The sequence below is a fragment of the Antrostomus carolinensis genome, unplaced genomic scaffold (assembly GCF_000700745.2).
Source record: "Antrostomus carolinensis isolate BGI_N321 unplaced genomic scaffold, ASM70074v2 scaffold394, whole genome shotgun sequence".
NCBI lineage: Eukaryota > Metazoa > Chordata > Aves > Caprimulgiformes > Caprimulgidae > Antrostomus > Antrostomus carolinensis.
The window spans coordinates 98,480-120,485 of NW_010312648.1; the positions used below are offsets into that span (position 1 = coordinate 98,480).

At 36.7% G+C, this 22,006-nt stretch overlaps 1 protein-coding gene across 1 annotated transcript in view; it reads right to left on the reverse strand.

The window, feature by feature from the left end:
• LOC104524243 (disks large homolog 2) overlaps positions 1-22,006 on the reverse strand; it is a gene marked incomplete at its 3' end in the record, with an annotated part of 153,228 nt that overhangs the window by 94,462 nt on the left and 36,760 nt on the right. Inside the window, exon 4 of the mRNA XM_029084759.1 lies at positions 553-689. Within this exon, the coding sequence (XP_028940592.1) occupies positions 553-689 (137 nt within the window). The remainder of the gene's footprint in view (positions 1-552; positions 690-22,006) is intronic.

Genomic DNA, 22,006 nt, shown 5'->3' on the forward strand with positions numbered 1-22,006 from the left:
ATCAGAAGAATAAGTACAATTCATCAAGGGAAAAGATGTAAAATATATATTTTTTGAACATCTATATGGAAAATATACATAAAGCATTCCTACATGGATTGAAATGTAGGTAACTTTCCCCTGACAGTGGATACACATGAGACTTTAGTGGCATGTTTTCACACCTTTAAGTTTTCTTAAAACAATCAGGAGATCAGTACTGCTGTAATGAACAGTTTGTCTAAAATCCTATTTTAAAATTTTCTAGTGCATTTTGATTTGTCTTTGATGTGCATAATACATATATTCCCTTCTCAGTTAAAGGTTTGTCCAAGTAATATAACCCATTACCTTCTCTTCATAAAATGTTGGTTTTTCCAGAGTAATGCTTTTTTAACTGCAGTCTCAGAAATATACATAAAGAATGGGAAAAAATGAAGATGATGTAAATATAACTCATAATTATTACAGAAGTTGTAATGGTTACCTCCAGTAAGATGTAAGGTGAATGCAAGTCCTTATAAGAAGCAACTTTCAGAGAAATAAAATGTGATTTAAATTTGTCATACTTACCATAAGAAGTCTGTCTCCAACCTGCAACCTCCCATCTTTTTGTGCAGCTCCTCCATCAATAATCTTGGTGACATAAATGCTGTTGTCCCCAGGGATGTGTTGGTTTCCAACCCCTCCTGCAATACTGAACCCCAGACCTGGAGAAGATACAGGAAACAAAACTTTAGCAATACAATATATATAGCATCAAAGAGGAGTGCAAGAATAGCATATACTTAATCTACTTTAAAATTACAGTATTTCTTACAGAAAAATCAATAACATAAGAAATAATTGTGGGGTCAATACTTTTTAACTTTTCTTGGAAGGTCAGAGACAGAATTGTACATGTACAATTATAAGAAGGTAGAGACAAAAAGAATTAAACCAATGATAACTCTATACCCATGGCTTGTGTATGCCAGGGTCCAGTGCAGTCTACTGCAAGAATTTATGACACAACTTGCCATGACTAGTAATAAAGCTCTGACACTTAGACTTCATTTCATTAAATACTGGTATAAAATACATCACTGTCTATCAGAGCAAAATTAAAGGTATTCTGACTGTCTGAACAATTTGAATAATACTTGGAGAGGTGTACTGAAGATTTTTTAAGTTTCTGTAGTACCACAGTGAAGGGTGAAAGTGAAAGATAAACAGTGTAGATACTTGGATTTAAATCTGCTTCATATATTTTTCTAGGACACAAATTTGTTTGGCTAGAAGTACATAAAATAAGAAAACTTTTCCTCTTTGTACATATATAACTTCTGTTCAGTGATCAGTGAAATTCTTAGATAAGCACCCAGAGAGCCAAACTTTGGAACAATGTCAATAATACATGCTGATGTGATTCAGGAAAAGGAAGGCAAAATAAATAAATGTTGGAGGAAGAAAAAAGAAACTTCTACTCTTTTCCTACTTTTCCTATCCTCTGACACATTGCATAGTCAGACAAATCATTACTTTCATTTATAATAACATTTTTATCTCTCAATCATAAAAAAAACCAGAAACTATTGTGCTTTATTGCCATAAAAATCTACTTCATACAGCTAGTTTTTCATAGATCATATAGCTAACGGGGACTTCCAGATGAACAAATAAGCTGTTATTGACAATAACCTGCTTAGATTATCACTTCAACCAGGCTTTTATCTTTCAGCTGTACAGAAAAAATAGTCATATCTATTTAATCACTAGTTTTATCCATTAAATCTATGCTGTTAAGTCATTCTTAAAACAAACATATTAGTAATATCTGCAGCCTGAGCAGTAAAATCCAACAGTAAAACATGAGTTGCTGGGAATTTGGTATTTAATCACAAACTCACCAGCCTGACTGCTTGGGCAATAAAACTTAAAGGAGGGTATATTTAATAGATACAGGCTTTTTTAGCAGCTGTATGAGTATAGATAATAATGTTTCTGAAGCGAATTAAAGATTGGGGTTTTTTTACCCTCACATTATTTATGTTTGATCATTATTTTAGCTTAAAAAAGATGTGAGGTCAGATAACATAATGGACTACATAATGGATAATGCCAAAACAGTAAATTACAAAAAATATCTAAAATTGAAATACTACTTAATTGATTAAGATGACTATTAACAATACACATGAAGCTAATTCAGAAGTATAGGATAATTTAAATAAGGTTTTATTTAATTTCTAGCTAAAGCTGGTGATCATTGTTACCATTTGTGCTGCACTGCCAGGACAACTACAAGGATAAGAAGATTATGATCTCTTCAGCATGGAAGAATTTGTTCATTATCCTGGGACTACTAACAAAGAAGCAAAAAGATATTCTAACAACACATCAAGAAAGGAAATTTTCTTTAAAACATTAGTTGTAGACAAAGAGCAATGATTGAAAAATGTTCCTTGGTGAGATAATTATCATCCTTTTGACGCCCCCAAAAATCTGTAGATGCTTCTACCAGTAAAGTGAAGATCTGAGAGTATTCCAGAATGATGATGAGAGCAAATGAGTGGGCTAGACTGCAGTCAGAGAGCTTTCTTCAGCTTCACTGCTCACCTAGGGTATGACCTTGGGAAGATTAGGTTATGGTATGCTTTGATCCTCTTCTCTCCCCTGTATTAACACTGTATGCTTGTAAAGGGCAAGGTAATTTTTTAGCCATATAGGGCTCTGTATTTTGTGCAAAAGGGTGCCTAATACAGCCTGGTCCTACTGCAATATAAGCAATAGTAGCAAAGATAATCCTTCCCATTTTCTTCTGTGCTGAGTGGGGTGCTGATGTTTGTTGTCTGTTTGTATGGTTTTATCACAACTGATGCATGAAATCACAAAAAAAAAGAGCACCAAAACATGCTACTCCCATTACAAAACTGAAGTTTACTATGATGAAAGGAGTAACTTTTTCTGCTTCTCTAGTCTACATAAAATGTAGCTGCATTACAACGCATGGGGCTACACTGTGTTTGTAAGTAGTGTCTGTCTCTGGGATCCAAAAAAACCAGCACTGAGTATAAGTAGTATTAAAAGAGCAGAACAAAGCAGAGAACAATACGTGGGGAGAAAGGGAGAGTGGGTAGGAGAGACAATGGAGGAAGAAAGATATTTTCCATGTCTTTCCTATCAATAATGATTTAGTTTCATTGCCTAATCATACTTGCCTTCTTTAAAACATTTCTTCTTGGGAAGAATGGGGAATAGAATAATGGCTCATTTAGTTTTACTTAAATGACTTTTTCTAATTGCTAGGGCACTAGGAAAATATACTGCAATAAAGCTTTTGGGTAGGATTCATACGGCCAAATGATATCAGACAACTATGCTAATAATTCATGGTACCTTTATAATAAATGAAAATTCATTAAAAGGGCTTTTAAAGTATGATTCATCTCATCTCAAAAAGACATCTGAAAGATGAATCACACTCTTGGTTTCTAAAAATCTGGGGGCTGGATGTGGGTTGAGGTGGGAGTGCTATAAAAGTTCACAACCTGAGTTAGAGTCTCACCTCCATTTGGACTGAAAGCTTCTGTTTTGTTTGAAGACCTCAGAAAGTTTGTGCATCTCTGATGTGGATCCCTCTGGTCACTAGCTATATCAGTTTAGTCTTATATCAGATGCTTACTCTATTTTAAAAACAGAGAATCACTCAAAAATTTGGGAACACAGGGAGTAAGAAGTGATTTCTCAACTTGTTCTTATTCATTGCTCTATTGAATAAAAAAAAAATAAATCAAAATAAACCAGCATATATTTAATTGTGAACCTTTTTCCTTATTGAATGCGTTTAGGAAAACATTGCCATCAGAACACAAAAGATCAGGAGTCACTTTGAGGAATGCCCTCCCTCTCACTTCCTACTTTGCTTATGTGCAATCTGCTTCATAGTAACACCTCAGCTTGGACACAGTGCCCAGTTTCCTCACAACAGGAATTAGATGGAGGATAGATTAGAATGGAGATAAGGAAGAAATTTTCTATGATGACAGTGGTGAGACACTGGAACAGGTTGCCCAGAGAAATTGTGCATGTCCCATCACTGGAAGCATTCAGGGTCAGGTTGGATGGGGCTTTGAGCAACCTGATCTAGTGAAGGACAGGGTTGGACTAAATGATCTTTAAAAGTCTCTTCCAACCCAAACCATTCCATGATTCTATGATTCTATGAAGAGGAAAAGACTACTCCAAAGAAGAAAAAAGGAAAGATAACTGGATTTAATACTGGTGTACACCCAAGTCAAACTCAGCTTTCTTCAAAACATCTGAAGAGAATAAGCACATATAAGATTGGGTCAATGTGTAAACTAGGGATGATTAATCATACTCTGTTTCTTTCCATTTCCACTGGATAGGTGTTTGTAAAATTCATCTGCCTTTGGTTTCCACAAATGCTGATCACTAATCCTGTGGATAATAACATATAATAGTAGAAAAAGGCAGGAGACATTACTGCTATCACAAAGAAGAAAAGGGTCATAGGAAAGAGCTATTCCAGCAAAACTGGAAACTGCACAAAAAGTGCTGTTATTAACAATAGTCAAGGATATTTATTAATATATTTCCCCTGGATTATCAGTAAACAAAACATTACAATATTTGAATGGGTAATGAAGCCATAAAGAAAAAAAATGTTGCAGCCAAAAAAATTCAAAAGTTTCCCAAGTCTCAGTCACAGATATTTCAGAAAAAAGAAACAGTGAGGCTTTGAGCAACCTGATCTAGTGGAAGGTGTCCCTGCTGATGGCAGGGGGGTTGGAACTAGATGATCTTTAAGGTCCCTTCCAATTCTAACCATTCTATGGTTCTATGATTCTATGATTCTATTTACCACTATTTTGCATTATTTTCTACACATTTTAAATGCACCACTATATTAGTAAAAACCTATGTTCTAACTACTTGTCTGGTAAAAAGTAGGCATGGAGGCTCCCCCTACGATAAGTCCAGCAACAGGTGCCTCTCTGTGATAATAATAAAATCACTGTTTAAGTTACAGATGAATCACACTGTGGGTATATCACTTTCCAACAACCAAAGAGGGAGCGTAAAAGATCAACTGCAGCTAGATAATGTCAGCTTTCTAATAAGAAGTGAAGTTAAATGAAACTCTCACTCATAACCCAAATGGCATGCTGCATTTTTCTACTATCCTACACAGAGAAGCAAGTTCATTTTAAGCCAGCAAACACAATGAGGATTGTAGAGGGTAAATCCAACATGGGTTTCCCAGTCTTAGCTGGTAATCTCCAAATAATGAGAAAGTCAAAGAAAGTAGAATTAAATCATAACCTGAAAATGTAATGAAGTGTGTGATTTGTAGGTAGTTATCCAAACCAGTGTCCTCTAGAGATATAAAATGCATAATTCATAACTGCTGTATTCCTGGCTCTACCACAGCATCCTTTACCACCAACAAAGTGACCCGTTGAACAGTGAGTAAATGACAAAATGCATAGGACACGTAATTGAAATATTAGGCTAGAAACAAGTGAGATATGAATGAAAATGTGAGTGTGAGCACCAGAAAAAAAGACAAAAGCTTAGAGAAATTCCATGCATTGACAATACAGAACAGTCCTAGTGATGAAACTAAAAAGGAGTCATTTCTGTCAAGCCTAGACAGAATGTCTAGACCCTGTTAAGACTACAGCAGAGGTGTCTTGTCAGCAGAATACCATGTACTGTAACAGCCGGGTGCTGTCAGCAAGGGTATAGCACGTGACATACGCCATTCTTTTGCCTGCAAGCCCCAAAGAAAAGCAGAAGATAGCAAAAAAGACATGTGTTTACTAAATTAAGAAAAACAGGCAATAAGCAGCTGCTTTGTCTAAGACTTTGAGTCTGAAGAAAGAAATATTTAAAGTAAAGGTCCACTCCACAACAACAGTAGATGCTTAGAGGGTATAAAACATCTGTCCAAAAATTAGTTTATAGTCACCAATCAAGAAAAATGCCAAGAGATGTGGTAAGGGCTTGACGTCCTATGTCCTTTGTGTCACACGTGAGTGAGCCAGACTACCTCAGCACATGCACCCTGGGGTTTGTGAGGATGTGGGTAAAATGAAGAGTAAACTGAATATATGAGAGAATGGGCATAAGTGGGTAACTTATTTGGAGATTTCATGAATAAATATCACCCTCTCTCACTGTATGATCCCTCATTATGTTTTGCCACAACCAGTTTCCATAGATGTGAAACAAATTGATTTGCTCCAGAAGACTGCAGGACAGGAACTCAGATTTTATGACACTGTTTCTGTCAGCAAAACAAGCTAATACAACCAGAAAGTACCCATGCAACAACTTGTCCTGCTGAGGACCTTCCCTGGCACTGCAAGCCTGGCTGTGCCATGGGATATGACACATTGACCATACTCCTATGAGCAACCAGACAAGGCAATGAGGAACCCCAACTGAGGTAGCTGCTGTCTTTCCATGGATCAGTCACTTCTACAACACTCAGTTACAAAAAATATAGTTCAGTGTTGTTTTATTGTTGAAATGACTCAAGTTTACAGAGCCAATATTTATATAGTCTCTTTTTCCTCTGAAAGGGAGAACAGTATCTTACTGAGGAACCTACCTATGAAATTGTCAAACCTGGAGCAATGAAGTCCAGTTGAGGCTTCTAATTAATCAAATTCCACTTGGAGGGAGGAAAGGAACATCGGTAATATAAAATGCTTTGACTGATATCAGTTGACTGACTTGTTTTGACAGGTACCACAGTTATATCTAGTGCTATATGAATAAACAAACTGAAATAAGGTTAATTATAAACAGAGGAGCAGCAGGGAATATCTCCCCTTGCCCTTTTTCTCAAGCCTCTAGTTGCCAATTTTAGTTTTCCTGGAGGAGAGATATAGCACATATTTAAAAGTAGCACCCCATAACTGTGGAAGTTTAATATGCTTGTTATAGCTGTGACTTATGATTCCTGCTCCTTATTAACAGCAAAGTCCTTTACTTTGTTACACACAAAAATGAAATACATTACAAAACAAAAATAAAAATATATTTCACAATAATTATACAATGTTACAAGGAGGGACTGATCTTCCTCTACAGAGCTCCTTTTTTCTGTCTATTTTTCATCCCATGAATCAATTCCTGAGAAGCTATTAATCTCAGACATAGGAAATTTCACTTTATCTATCTCATCTCCTTTGTGTTGTAGGGGTAGATTAAAATATCAGTTTATTTTAGTTCTTACAACAATTCCTATTCCTGACTCATGTGACAGCTTATACTAGAAGGATTTACATGAATAAAATTTGACTACTTTTTGTTCTGTGGATGAAAAAGTCAGTCTAAAGTACAGTATGATTCATAAAACTTTAACTTATATTCAAAACATACTTTAAAGCTGCCTAGTTTCATTGTCATCATTAATTCCTGTTTCAGACCCTGCTTCCAGATCACTTCAGAGGTCTCTTTTTATACCTAATAATTTAACAGCCTCGACTGGGAAAAAGGCCCAAGCCCCTACAAATCTAAGTGAGATGATCATTATCTAGTGTTTCTTTCTAACAGCCTTGGGTTAAAAACTTCAAGCATCACCCTTATAGTCTTTTTGTTTGCAGAAATATCTACTGTTTTCAGTTATTTCCCAGTTGATGTCAGATAGAATAAAAATGATGTACAGTGCCACCAGGTAAGAAGAATATTCTCTCGAAACCACCTTACACAAGGAGAAAATTATTGTCCCCTTTATACTGTGTGTCACTATAAACTCGTGCCTTCAGTTATTTATCCAGCAGTTGTTACACAGTTCCTTTGTTCTTGCCCACAGTCATTTTTATAGTTATTATTTTCATTAATCCCTACATTCTGGCTGGCAGTGTATCGCCTTTCTGTACCACCAAACCAACAGAGATGCCAGATTTCAGTATAACCACTACTGAGGATCAAACTGGAGAGCACACACAATACTTCCACACAGTATGGCCATTCCATGAGAGAAAATGGAAGCAGTTTGGCAGTTGTGATTATACAGCAGGCAAAGAAAATCCTTTCACAGTAAATGAGCACTGATTGCACAGCAACACTGACGTGTCTCTGTGAGGGACTGGACTCTTCCATAACCTCAGCGAGGGAGGACATATAACTTTTTTCTTGGAGGTAGATTTTGGTCAGAGTTTTTAGTAGAAAATAAACAACCGTAATTTTTTTCATCTTTCATCTGCTTTTATCTGCAAAAATTTTAAACACTGCAAACTCAAATTTTTAAAATAAATTTCAATAAGATATTTCCAATTTTAACTATTCTTAATTTAATAAAAATAAAATTGAAATTTTAAACACTACTGCAATAACACAATCTTGCTGCCCAGTGCAGGAACCTGCAAAGGTCTGTTCCCACTGCTTGCTTGATGACATAGAGATAATAGAGATAATGATCTCACAGAAATTAAAATGTCTACAATACACCCATGAATATATACATTCATACTACCATAAACAGCTCTCTGATGGACTAACATGAAGCTGAGTGGTGTGGTTGACACACCTGAGGGATAGCATGCCATCCAGAAGGATCTGGACAAGCTTGAGAAGTGGGCCTGTGTGAGCCTCATGAGGTTCAACAAAGCCAAGTGCAAGGTCCCGTACCTGGGTTAGGGCAATCCCTGGTATCAACACAGGCTGGGGGATGAAGGCAGTGAGAGTAGCCCTGCAGAGAGGGACTTTGAGGTGCTGGTGGATGAAAAGCTGAACATGAGCCGGCAATGTGCACTCACAGCCCAGAAGGCCAATAACCATATCCTGGGCTGCAGCACAAGAAGCGTGGAGAGCAGGTCGAGGGAAGGGATTCTCCCCCTCTACTCCACTCTTGTGAAACCCCATCTGCATCCAGTGCTGCATCCAGTTCTGGGGTCCTTAGTAGATGAAAGCAATGGCCCTGTTGGAACATGTCCAGGGGAGACCACAAAAATAATCAGAGGGCTGGAACACCTCTCTATTAAGAAAGGATGAGAGAGGTGGGGTTGTTTAGCCTTAAGAAGGGTCCAGGAAGAACTTTTACAACCTTTCAATACTTGAAGGGGCCTATAAGAAAGATGGAGACAGACTTTAGCAATAGGACAAGGGGTAATAGTTTTAAACTAAAAGAGGATAAATTCAGACTAGATACAAGGAAGTTTTTTACAATGAGGATGGTGAAACATTGGAACAGGTTGTCCAGAGGTGGCAGAAGCCCCATCCCTGGAAACATTGAAGGTCAGGTTGGACAGGGCTCTGAGCAACCTGATCTAGTTGAAGATGTCCCTGCTCATTACAGGGGAGTTGGACTAGATGAGCTTTAAATGTCCCTTCCAAACCAAACCATTCTATGTTAAGCTTGTAAGAATGGCAGCCAGCTAAAACTCAACAGAGAGACTGTGGTAGTAGCTGCTGGCTGGTGATCAAGTAGGCAGTGATGTACCTTTGATTGAGACTATCTGAACAGGTTTGCAGTCTCCATTTCAAATTTTACAAACTGCTGTCCATACCATTAGAAAGCGTATGTAATTTCAAAATTTGTCTACCATCCTGCTCCCTACAGCTCCTTACACCTGTTCCAGAACAGCTATGTGCTGGGATGTCCTAGAAAGCTCCCTGCCTTACATTGCTTTCTCTGACATTGCTCTTCTGTTGGAGAGAGGGGAATGCAAGATGTTACATTTTTTCTTTGGACACAAGGGGTTCATCAACATAATCACACTCACAAAAATCAGATATGCAGAAAAGTTCACAATATTGAAAAAAGCCTTCACGATATTTCATGAATTTTTTTGCTGAGTTACCCTGCTCTGGCCTCAGAAGCAAATGTAAACAACTACCACTCATTTCCAACTGCTTTTTCATTCTTTTGGGCATCGAAATCAAACATTGCAGTCAAATCTGCTGGGTTACAGTAAGAAAGAAATTAATCTGTTCTCAGAACACAGACTTGTACTCCTTGGATTAAAAAAAACTGTTTACATTTCCAGCCAGAGGGTAGACAATGGAAAAGTGAGATTATCATGCAAATGTTAACATACCTGCAAGGCAGAGAGTACATGTGTAAAAACAATCAAGCTGTAGGTATAGTAGATAAAGCGTTGGTTTTACATTATCATAACAGTAAAGCTAAGCTTTCTGTAATCTTTAATAAAGACTTGAAAACACATCTTGTTAAATTACACTGCTATTTGTAGAAATTTGTAAAAAAATCCTCTAACACGCAAATGAAAACAATATATTCTTTTCCATTCTGTTTTGCAGTTAGTTTTTCCAATTATGATTGTTTTGCCTGCATATATTTGTCCATAAAGATACATTCCCTTCAGATGTAGTTGAAAAGAAAGGAATCAGCAAGCTAGGAAAATACACTTAGAGCCTCATTAGAAGTGGTGTTTATTCTATATTTTTACATGTATTCAAATTAATTAGGAATAAATTTCCCAGAAAGCACAGATAATGAGCAGTGGCCTAATTGCACCACAGGAATTCTCAAGAATACTTTAAAATTTGTCTGAAAAGAGAAGGCAGTTTTCCTAATTGTTCACATAAGCTGATTTTTAAAGCTCTAATGAGGATTCAGGTTCACTGAAAATCATATTAAATCACACTGTCACAATTTTACTAGCATAAGTGTATGAAAGAGGAAATGATTTCATTTTTGACATATACTGACACACCAAGAATTATAGCAAGTTCAGTTCTTTTAGGAAAAGCCACCTGATACACCAAGTCTAAATATTTCATGTTAAAAACGGTCAAATTATATTTTTTAAAAATAAAGATTAGTGATATAAAGGAAATAAATCCAAGATCTGCCACTTAGGAATATGATTAACTATTACAATAAGATTTTTTTAAAAATACCTTTCCTCTTCTCACATTTCTGTTCCAGATTTGCATATGGCTACACTGAAGCTGTGAATGTGCGTTGACTTCCTGTTCATGCAGTACATTTTTCAGATTTTTGGTGCTCTCACAAGGATAAATAATCCTCAGATCCAGAGTAACTAAAAATCACATCATCTGGCTGGTTGCGTGTGTGATAGGATCATTTACATCTTGCAGGGAGTAATGTTAAACACAGCATAAGTGACTGTATAGCTGAACGTGACCTGAATGAACTGTGAACGACTACCCTTTTACCTTTTTTTCCCATTTTATTTTATTTTTTTCTATATTAGCAGCTTTTTTCTTAGCAAGAGGTGTTTTAGGTTTTTGTTTTTTTTTGTCGCCTCCTCACCCCTGCCCTTTAATTCACTTGAGCAAAAATCAACTGGACTATGCACGACCACAGATGAAGACATCCCTGGAAAGTGTTCAAGGTCAGGTTGGATGAGGCTTTGAGCAACCTAATCTGGTGAAAGTTGTCCCTGACCATTGCATGGGTGTTGAACTTGATAATCTTAAAAGGTTCCTTCCAACCCAAACTATTCCATGATTCTAAGCATCCAGTTGTCCTAATTAGCAGGAAAAGCCAGATGGGGGGTTGTAGGGTGCATTTTTTAGATTGTTGTATGTTAATCTAAAGCCTCACTACTGCCAAAAGAGATAGCTCTGCTTTCCTCTCTGCCTTGGGACACATCTTCCCACTGCCTGCCTTATATTAACCATGAAAATTTTCTAGTCAAATGGATTGGCAAGCTGAAAATGGCATGAAAACCAAAATAAATTAGTCTGAATTACAGACCAGGTGCATATTCACAAGAATCTACAGTGGTGTAGGGTGGTGCTGAGTCCATGTGTCCCCTTTGCTGGCAGCACAGATTTCTACAAGGTACTTTATTATGGAGTTGTGACTTCTATGGAGAGCAGTGCAGTGTTATCACTACCATTCAGCAAAGTCAGCCTGGGGGGATGTTGTAAGAAAGAAAGATCCAGGGACATGAGCAAGTAGGTGGAGTGAATAGGACAGAAATGGTTATTTAGGCTAGCAATGCACCTGAAAAAAATTCAGTAAAAATATGCTTTTAGAGCGTGAGTCCTACTGGGAGGAAAGGGACCAATAAAACTGCTCTCCTAAGATTAAGAGAGAGAAAGAAAAGGTTTGTAATGCTCCTGAGAGCTAAGTCAAACCTGGTATAGCTACAGGGGAACAAAACAGTGTAACAATAACACTTACTCACTATTTCTTGAATTTTTGCTCTGGCAGATACACTGGTATCCTTTCCTGAACAGAGAATAAAATATCAAACCTTTAACTTACCCTTTCAAGAGAAATGCTGGGCTTGAGAAAGTTGGATTTAACCATCTTTGGCTGCCTCATGAGAATGTTTAATTCAGAGAGTAGGTATGCACAAGGGCTAAAAGCAGTGGGAAACCAAATTATCTCTACTCTCCCAGTTTTTTTTCCTAAAATAAGTTTTTAAGGCAATTAGCTTCATTAGCATAAATATGGTCTTGTAGCTGTATTTCTTTTAACTGCACCCCCTGTTAAAAATGCCATTTTCCCTTAATATGGAACCAATAATCAACCCTCTGGAAGCCTGTGTAAATGGGATCAACATGGCAGAGCTTGATCTCACTGGTCTAAACCTGAGAGAAGTCTATTTTCCCTGACTGTCCCCTCTCTACATCAGACAATTGAGATAAAATCTTGAAGGTTTTTATCTCTTTCACCCATGGCTGATGCTCTCAAATTTCACTCAACCCTATTTAATTCCTGGTGCATCCCATAGCAATTCAGACATGTAACTTTTGGACAAAGAAAGAAAAACAACATGTCATGGCTTCTCTGCAGTGCTGACAGACAAGCAGGAAGTTACACTATATGCAGAAACATGGTTCACTTTCCATGCACAAAGTACACCAGTTGTTTCAAGCATAAGAACCAAATCTATGCTGCCAATCAATCATAGTTTGTCTATCATTAACAAATAGTACCCACATAATTTTCTACACAAATTACTGTAATTACTGACAGCAGTAAAAGTCATTTCCCCTCCTAATAATGTAAATGAAAAGCATTTGATCCTGTAGTTGTGCACAACAAGATCTGTTTTAAAGTAGTTAATTACTTTTCGGTGAGATGTTAATTTTTTTAAGTCATGCTACTATGTAAAGGTAAGCTTTTCCCATAATTTTTTTCAGATCAAGATTCATTCTTGAAACCTACAGACTTGACACAGGAGATAACCATTCTAATTCATGAACAAATGCTATTTGTTTTGTATTACATTAGGTGATATAACTTTGAGTACAGCTGAGTCACTCCTTTCCAAGTTCGATGGCTCTTCTAGACAAATATTTAATAATTTGTCACCAGTAAAATGGGGACAGAAGGAGTAGTCTCTCAGTTTGTGATCTATTTAACAACCATAAACGTCAGGGAGAAACTCATCAGTTTCTTTTGTTCGTCCTCTATCTGATGAGGGGAATTTAGCATTTATCTTCTTATCCCTGTTGCAAAGCTGAACAAAAATACTTTCTTGAAAAGCTCTCTGCCAATTATGTTGAAGCTTGAAAATACAAAATGAAATCAAAGTTCATCTTTTAGTCTCTTATCTATTTGCACTCAATCTATAAATAATCTGTCATCCATTCAGTTACTTCCTTTTTGAAAAATACAGAAAGAAATCAAGACAGAAATTTACAAGTAATTTTGGATTTTTATGTAAGGCAATTTACACAGCCCTGATGTTAAAAGTTTACAAGTATATAAATGATACAGAGAAAGAAAATAGGTGGTTCTTACTGAACTGTAGTAATAAGGTGAAGACACTCTGAAAAGGGATTCATAGAATAGTTTGATTTGGAAGTGACCTCCAAAGATCATCTAGTCCAAACCCCCTGCACTGAGCAGGGACATCTTCAACTAGATCAGGTTGATCAGAGCCCCGTCCAGCCTGACTCTGACTGTTTCCAGGGATGGGGAAACATCCTCCACCTCTCTGGGCAACCTGGGCCAGTGTTTCACCACCCTCATTATAAAAAATTTATTCCTTATATCTGGTCTAAATCTCCCTCTTTTAGTTTAAAACCATTATCCCTTGTCCTATTGCTACAGGCCCTGCTAAAAAGTTTGTCCCTGTCTTTCTTATAGACCCCGTTAAAGTATTAAAAGCCTGCAATAATGTCTCCCTGGAGCCTTCTCTTCTGCAGGCTGAGCAACTCCAACTCTCTCAGTCTCTCTTCAAAGGAAAGAAGAACCACTCCTCCGATCATTTTTTTGGACACTGCACTTTGCTTTGACTCTTCTTGTCTCCCTGAAACTGTACTTTTGTCTCTTAGTTCAGTTTACTGATGATGTTTTCTTGCAATATTCTAACAAACAAAGTGAAACAAAAATGTTTTATTTGCCAGTAAGAAGCACCCTATACTCTCACAGAGTAAAATCAGATAGATAGTGAGAAACTATGATAAATATTTGCTAAGGGAGTTGCACTCTAGTATACACAACTAGAAAGATAATGTGAACCCACACTTAAAATCTGCATTCAGAAATACAGATTTTTTCAGACTGGTGCCAGACCATGGAAGATTTTCTAAGAGCTTGTCCTTAGCAGTGTAGAGACTCGGACTAAAACACTTAAATGTGATTTTTTCAGTGTGAAGTACAATACAGATTTTCTCCGAGTAAGGGTTTCCCTAATATTTTTAATTAGGGCTCTTCATGACATAGATATAGCATAACAGAAGACCCTGCTATTAGTCCCTTGAGTGGTTCTATCTAGGAGGGGTATTAACACAGCCTTCCCATCAGCTATTTCAATTAATAACAATCCCTGAACTTCCCTGCAAATGCCAGAGGTAGGGTGTAGGTCTCAGTCTCTGTGAACCATGTACATGGCATTCCTAATGAAAAATGAAACTCTGGGGGAAAGAATGAACGTACTAACGTGTTGATTTATTCCCAGACCACTTTTGGGCCACTCCTTAGAAATTTTAGGCAGCTATTTGGATGAAAAGATTCATTCCAGTGAGACCCATAAATGTAGAACCCAAAGCCTACAAGACTGAATTTATGTGTAAAGAAACCCAGCTCTATCTAGAGCTCGACAAAAGTGTTTTATACGAAGTCAAGACTTAGCATTAAAAGCCTTGGTGCAGTGCAAAGCAAAAGAGTCTCAACTAGTCTCCGAATAGTGAAATCTGCTGTGGGAACAGTCTTCAGTGAAGAACCAGACACCTATTTCATTATTCTCAAGGAGCACGATCCTGGCTTTAACAACAGAGAAGTTGAAAAGGCAGAGACATCCTAGCTGGATGTGAATGAACAAATGCAGATGGAGACTGCGGTTTATCTGTTCTACTGTTCATTAATATTTTCACATGTGGGGATTTTTTTTTTCTAAAAATATTTTATCCCTCCCAGGCACAACTAAAGCAAAAAAGAGGGAAATCAAAAATACTAAATTACTGTTCAGGCCAAGCAAACAGTGTTTGTTGTGTTTTTTGTCTGGAAGACACCCTCTTTATTTCTGCAGGTGCAGGACTTAAATAGCCCCGTGCTTACTGTTTGTCTTCATACTGCAATCAATTAAAAAAAAAAAAAAAAGTGATTAGTGACTCCTGGGGCTGGAAGAAACACCATTGAACATTTATTCTATCTTCTTGACCCAAGGCAGAACCAACTGTAGATGCACCATGGCTAACAAACGGCCGTCCAGTGCACCCGGATATTTCCTATGCTGTACACCTGGTGACCTGCCTGGTAATCTATCACATCACAATCCTCACTTGTCCTAAATCCAGTCCAAATCTTGCTTATCATAATTTGTCTATTGAATTTTGTTCTACACCCTCCCTAGAGGGCACATAGAGCAAACTCATTCTCCAAAAATGTGCTGCAAGGCAAGAAGATCATTATCAGGGACCCATAACCCCCTTCTAAGTCTTTGGTATTTCAGATAAATGACTTCAGATCACTCATTCTTTCCTTGTAGGATAGGCTTTCTAAATCTCTGATGATTTTTACTGCTTTCCCCTGGAGTCTTTCCAACTTCCTTCCAACTGGCCTACATCTTTCTTGAAGTGGAAACCTCAAAGTTTTACCTGTGAAGGATGAAAGGATTGCTCACATGTCTTATAAAGCACACTTCAATTTATAAATCCCAATAAAGTGTCTGAATGTTTCATCACAGCATAATGTGAAAAGACAAGATGCTACAGCTAACAAAGTTCTAGATACTCTTCTATGGGATTCTCGTCCCAGCAGTTTTCTGTTAAGTGCTATTTAGTAGATCATTTGATTAGTTCTGCTTAAAACACCTTGCAGTTGTCCCTGCTGAATTACATCTTGGCTTTTTTCAGACCGCTTTCAGTATTAAACACTCCCAGCACATGATTTCACCTGAGAAAAATGTGAAGAAAGTTGCAAAATAGGAGTATGTTACTCTACAAACTTTTTCTAGGTGCTTATAAAGAGATTTACTCAGCAAAAAGGCAGGCACTTTTAATACCTTGACTTGAAAGCACCTATCATCTCAACATCTCTCTGTAACTACAAAGTATACCTCTAAACTACAATTATTTTCACTGCATGACAGAGGAAATGTGATTTGCTGCAACAGAATTTAAAAGTATTATTTAAAAATAACTTCCAGAAATTTTGGCTATGGCATTTGATAATCAATAGAACGTAAAAGTGATGCACATCCAATCTAGACTACAGATAAGATTTACCCCTAGCCTACCATTTACACTGAATTCATTTTTCAATTACAGTATGTAAAATGCAAATGAGCCTACACTAAACAACTTTATTAAGTTATTTGCTGTAATTTTATGTTTCCTTATTACAGGTCTCTCTGTTGGAGTGGCTAGTATGTCTTTCTATTAATTTTGTAAGACATGCTCTGCATTGTTTCGCATAAGAAATAAAACAAACAAACAAAAAAACAGAACACAGGAAAAAATCTTTTTGGGGAAAAAAAGTCTATTATTTGAAAATATCACTTTCCAAAATAAGAACTTCAAGCATGCCTTGAGTATATTGTGCTTTCAGCCTATGCAACATACATTTTATCATATCCTAAATGCTTTTTGTGTCATTATATCCTTTTTAATATTTCATTTAGCTCTAAAATCTTGCTTTGCAATTGTTTCTTCCTATCAAAGATAATGATTGGAGAAAATTATTTCTAAAGAATCCAAGAGCAGGCTTCTCATTTGTTCATATAGGTCATTACTCAAAATCCAGAAGCCATTATCCTGGGTAATGAACACAGAGTTTTGTGCGCTTGGAATACTTTGGATGTACTAGCTAGTGCTTCTGGTTTCACAGGAGGTTCCCTCCACAGATATAATATGCTCTTTTAAGCTTTCAGACTTGCATTTGTCTCAGAAATGAGACACTAAAGACAAAAGTATTAAGCTGTCTCCTTGCCTTTCTCATACAAAGTCAGACAAAATGTACCTTGGAAGAGATCACAGGAACTTTTTTCATCTACCAAGCACACCAAGTTCTTTGTATTGAGAAAAAACGTATCACCTTGCTTTTGTCCCAAGTGGTAGAATTTCTGAATGAAAAAATGTTAAATGAGTCTCTGTAAGAAAAAAAAAATAAAATTCTCCTACAAATCACATGGCTTTACTGCTCACTTGAAAGAAGAGTTGAAAATCAGGTGTATATGTGCCAGGGAGCACAAGACTTTGGCACAGCAAGATTATGCTTTGCTTCTACAAGAAGCTTGATCTCACTGTGTTTGCTCTGTGTCCAAATCAGCGGCCCTTTGTACCTGTCACTGATGTGACACATGCAGTACCGGAATTTTTGTGCACTGGAGTTTCAGCGCCTGGATTTCTTGGTCTCATCTCTCAAAATGGCACAATCGGAAAGTATGGTCATCAGCACAGACCATTTGTTTCATAGCAAATGGCAAAGGATCTACTTCCATCTAAACTCCAAAAGAGAGGATGTCGTTCCTAGGAATACTGATAGATATTTAAAGAAACAAAACAAAAAAACCCTTTAATTGATGAAGAAAAAGCAGTTTCCCAAGGCTTTTGGACAAATTGTCTAAACTAAATGGTAAGTTAAGGATAAAATACTATAGGGAGATTTGGGCTTTGCCAAGTTTTGAGGTCTGGTTACTACTTTTCAGATAAGTCACCTAAAAAGAACCCAAGTTACATTCTTTCTTTTGTTTTCATTAAGGCTAACTACAATTTTAGCTAAACTTTGAAATACTGAAAGCAAAATGAAGATGACAGACCTGCAGAAAGGACTAGGATATAGTATTGAACATAGTCAGATTAATTACTATTTACAATTAACCACTTCGGTGTCTGGCTTCTGACTATGCCAGCTACTCCCTTCAGACAGTCAGCAATGCTTTAATGTAGCTCCTTCTTTATTTTCAACTAGTGGAAACAAAAGAATAATAGTGACAATCCAGAGTATTTTCTTCAGTAGGCTGCAGACTGATATTTTATTTACTGTATGACTTGAATAATTAAAGCTTCACCCGGCTTTGTTACTCCAGCACCATCAGAATCTGTAATGCCTTTCTCAGAAGACTTAAAATACTGACTGTCTGCCTGTGCTTAGGATTACAGCAAAAAAAATGAGACAAGAAAACAAGAAAAAATAATAGCTACAGCTTCCCAAGCTATAAAAATTTAATTAAATACCATTTATTCTTTTAAAGGTGCTTTTCATGGCACTGCAATATTTCGCTGCTGCGTATGGTCTTCCAGACAGCAGATTTCGTGAGAAAGATTTGGACATCTAAAAAACTATCAGGAAGACAGAACTTGCTATGTAGATATTTCTCTGAACAATAAAGAATTATATCACTGTTCTGTAATTTCACCTGGTTAATTTGCACATTTGGCTTTTTATTCAAGAAAGTATGAAGCTCTGCAAAGAAGCAAACAAGGATTTTCAGACTACTCAGTTGCAAGTGACAGATGTCTTGTCAGCGAATGTATTCCACATGGGACACTTAAGCCTTTATATATCTTCTGTTGCATCAGGATGTCGCATCAGGCTCGCAGCAATTGCTGTCATATAATTGTTTATTTATTAAAGCAGTGAAAGATCAAGCATAATCATTCTCTAAAACCAACCTGAGGAATTTATACTAAAGAACATATAGGTAATGAAAAAAGGCCAAGAAAACTGCCACTCCCTAGACAATTCTCACTCTTTCACTAAGAAAACAGAAAAAAGATACTAGCCTCCCGTCTACAGAAGGACATCTTTCCACACCCAGCCCAGTAGTTTAGTGGATGACGCCATTCTCCTTATGTTTTGATTCATTGTGCATCTGGAAATACTGAAGAGACAATTAACATTCTGCTACACTGTCTGTTGCATCTCCTGCCTTTTTTATGTTGGTCTGATGAAAACAGCAATGGCAAACATAATGAAAGGGAACTTCTGTAACTCCCTTTTTAACTCTTGCATAGCACTCTAGAATGGGGAAGGAAACGATTAAACTATTCCCTGACCCAGAAATTTATAATCTAAAATAAAAAAGGAGTACAAAGACATGTTATAATTACAAAATTATGAGACTTACTATAATTATACTCCATTTAGTCAGGAGAAAAATTTAGAATTGGAAAAGAAGTTGGCCAGGATTCACTGGGAATTTGTGTAACACTTGTCATCAACAGAAAAAAAAAAAAAATAAAGCACTTAGTGGTGGAGACAAGTCCTTGGGATTTTTAAAAATGACACAGAGAAAAAGGCAGCAGTGTCAAATAACATCCCAAAGCACAGTCACCACAGTTTTCCATACAAGCCTGAGACAAAAGATGTCGCAAGAAACTTTTCAGCAGTGCCCCAGAGATCAGTATGTAGCTGGAAAATCCATTTAGTAAGCAACTTCCTTTGAAGCATTTCCACAAGGACAAGATAAATCAAACACAGAACTTTTAAAATGGTCTGCTCTATTCTCGCCCAGAAGCAAGCCACACGAGTCAAACCTGAGATGTACCTCTTACTTATCCAACAGCTGAGCACAGAAATTAAAGGTCCTTTCTTTCTGTGTGGGTAAAGGAAGCGGACAAAGAAAAGAAAATGCAACATCTTCCTCTCCTCAAATTTCCACTGTGAGGTTACAGAGTCAAACCTGCCAAGGTGACAAGAACGGTGTCAGAGAGAGTCTAGTACATCATACTAACTGCTCTTGCTTCTCAGCAAAAACCACAAAAGTAACTTTGACCACAGCGAAAGGATTGACATGACAGAGAATGATAAAAACCAAGGTCACACTGCTACACCACACTACTTGTCTCTAGTCAGAGCTGATGAAAATATCTAGGCAACTGGGTAATAATACAAAATTCCTACCTAATTCAGAAAGGACAAGCACAGAAGATTTTGTCAATTGAAATGTCAATGGTCTACTTAGCTTCAAAGATGGCTGAATTTGGTCTGACATGACAATTTGATACCATCATCTTGTGACATTTAACTGCAATTGTAACAAGCAAGATGACTGATTTACTTTCTTCACTGAAGACAAAATGAAGCTACCTAAACCTTATTCTTCTTGAAACAAAATTTTAAGCTTTTTGGCATCCAAGCCTACCTGCATGACTTACTTTCCCTGTGCTACTGCTTTTGCTCTATTGAAGCAACAGTTCATTAAGACGAATCATGTTCTGCTGAAGCTGCCTCATCAGTAAGTATTGCTGAAGCAATTTAGTAATGATCTTAATGTGCAGTGCTGGATTTTTATAGCCATCTCAATAGGCTATTAAAATACAGCACTGCACTTTGAAATTGCTACTGCAACACTTCAGAAATAGTTAGCATGATGGAGATGCAGAAAGTACCGTTCATTTCAGTAGAAACCTCACTCTTTGTGAATGATTTCTGGAAATTTATACTTAAAATCTACTATGAGATTAGATGTTCACTTTGCATATTAGCCCAGGATTCTTAGAACTGCTTGGAGAATTCTTAAGAACTGAATGGTTTCAAGGGAAAAACAAAACAAACTGAACAAAATATATGGATGTAAAATTGCTGCACAATATTACAAGTCACTTTGTTTATTACTTTACTGCTAATGGAAAATGACATTGAAACACAAAAGAGGGAAGTCAGAATTATCATGCAAATATAAGACTTCAAACAAGCCATACCCTGCATCTCACATGACAGGTAAGGCAACCAACGTGATGGATGGCTTTTGAATTCCATTTGAAATTATCCTTGTTGATCTGGTAAATCATTACTTTATCGATTAACTACTTAGATCCAAAGATGACTGAATTTGTTCTGACATGGCAACAATTTGATACCACAAGCTCCTGACATCTAACTACAGTTATAAGAGAAAACATGAGATTTACTTTCTTTCTCCACTGGAGACAAAGACACTAGCTAAAGCCTGAAATACTAGAATGGAAGTTCCACTCTAATAACAATAACTATTATTAAGGAAAATTACAATAAATAAGCACTACTTTTCTTCAAGAATGGAAGGAGCCACTATACAGAATGAATGTTTTTTAAGAAATATTTCCTATGTGGTAATTTAAACAAATAAAATAGCAAGTCTGTAGTGACCAAAGGCAGATAATACATTTAATATTTTATTTGTGCCATAAAGCAGAATATGATAATAGCAGCTGTATGCAGATATAAGCACTTAAATTAAAAAATGAGATCCTCAATCTGTGAAATATGAAGGTGCAGATACAATCTACCACTCTTTCTCCATCAGCATTGGCAACACTAATATATTAAAATATTTCTGAAAACCAGCAAAGGCTTTTATATTTTGATGAGTTTCAAGAGAACACAATTTTTATGTGTTTTTACATATTCTTGCATTAGACAATTCCTTATTCTTACATTAGACAATCCTAGCCTGCAGAAAAGCCATGCCTTTTAGTGATATTAACTTAGAAATGATGGTTTTGAATCACTATCTTAAAACTGGAAAATTATGTACTGGTGCTTGACAGCACTTTCTGCTAACTGGATGAAATGTCAGTCCCTTCAGGCAAAGACATTTCACGAAAAATTGGTATTTTAGTTTCAGTTGTGGTGGTTTTCTATTTATACCTGTAGTAAGTGATGCTGTATTACAGTAATATGTAGGGA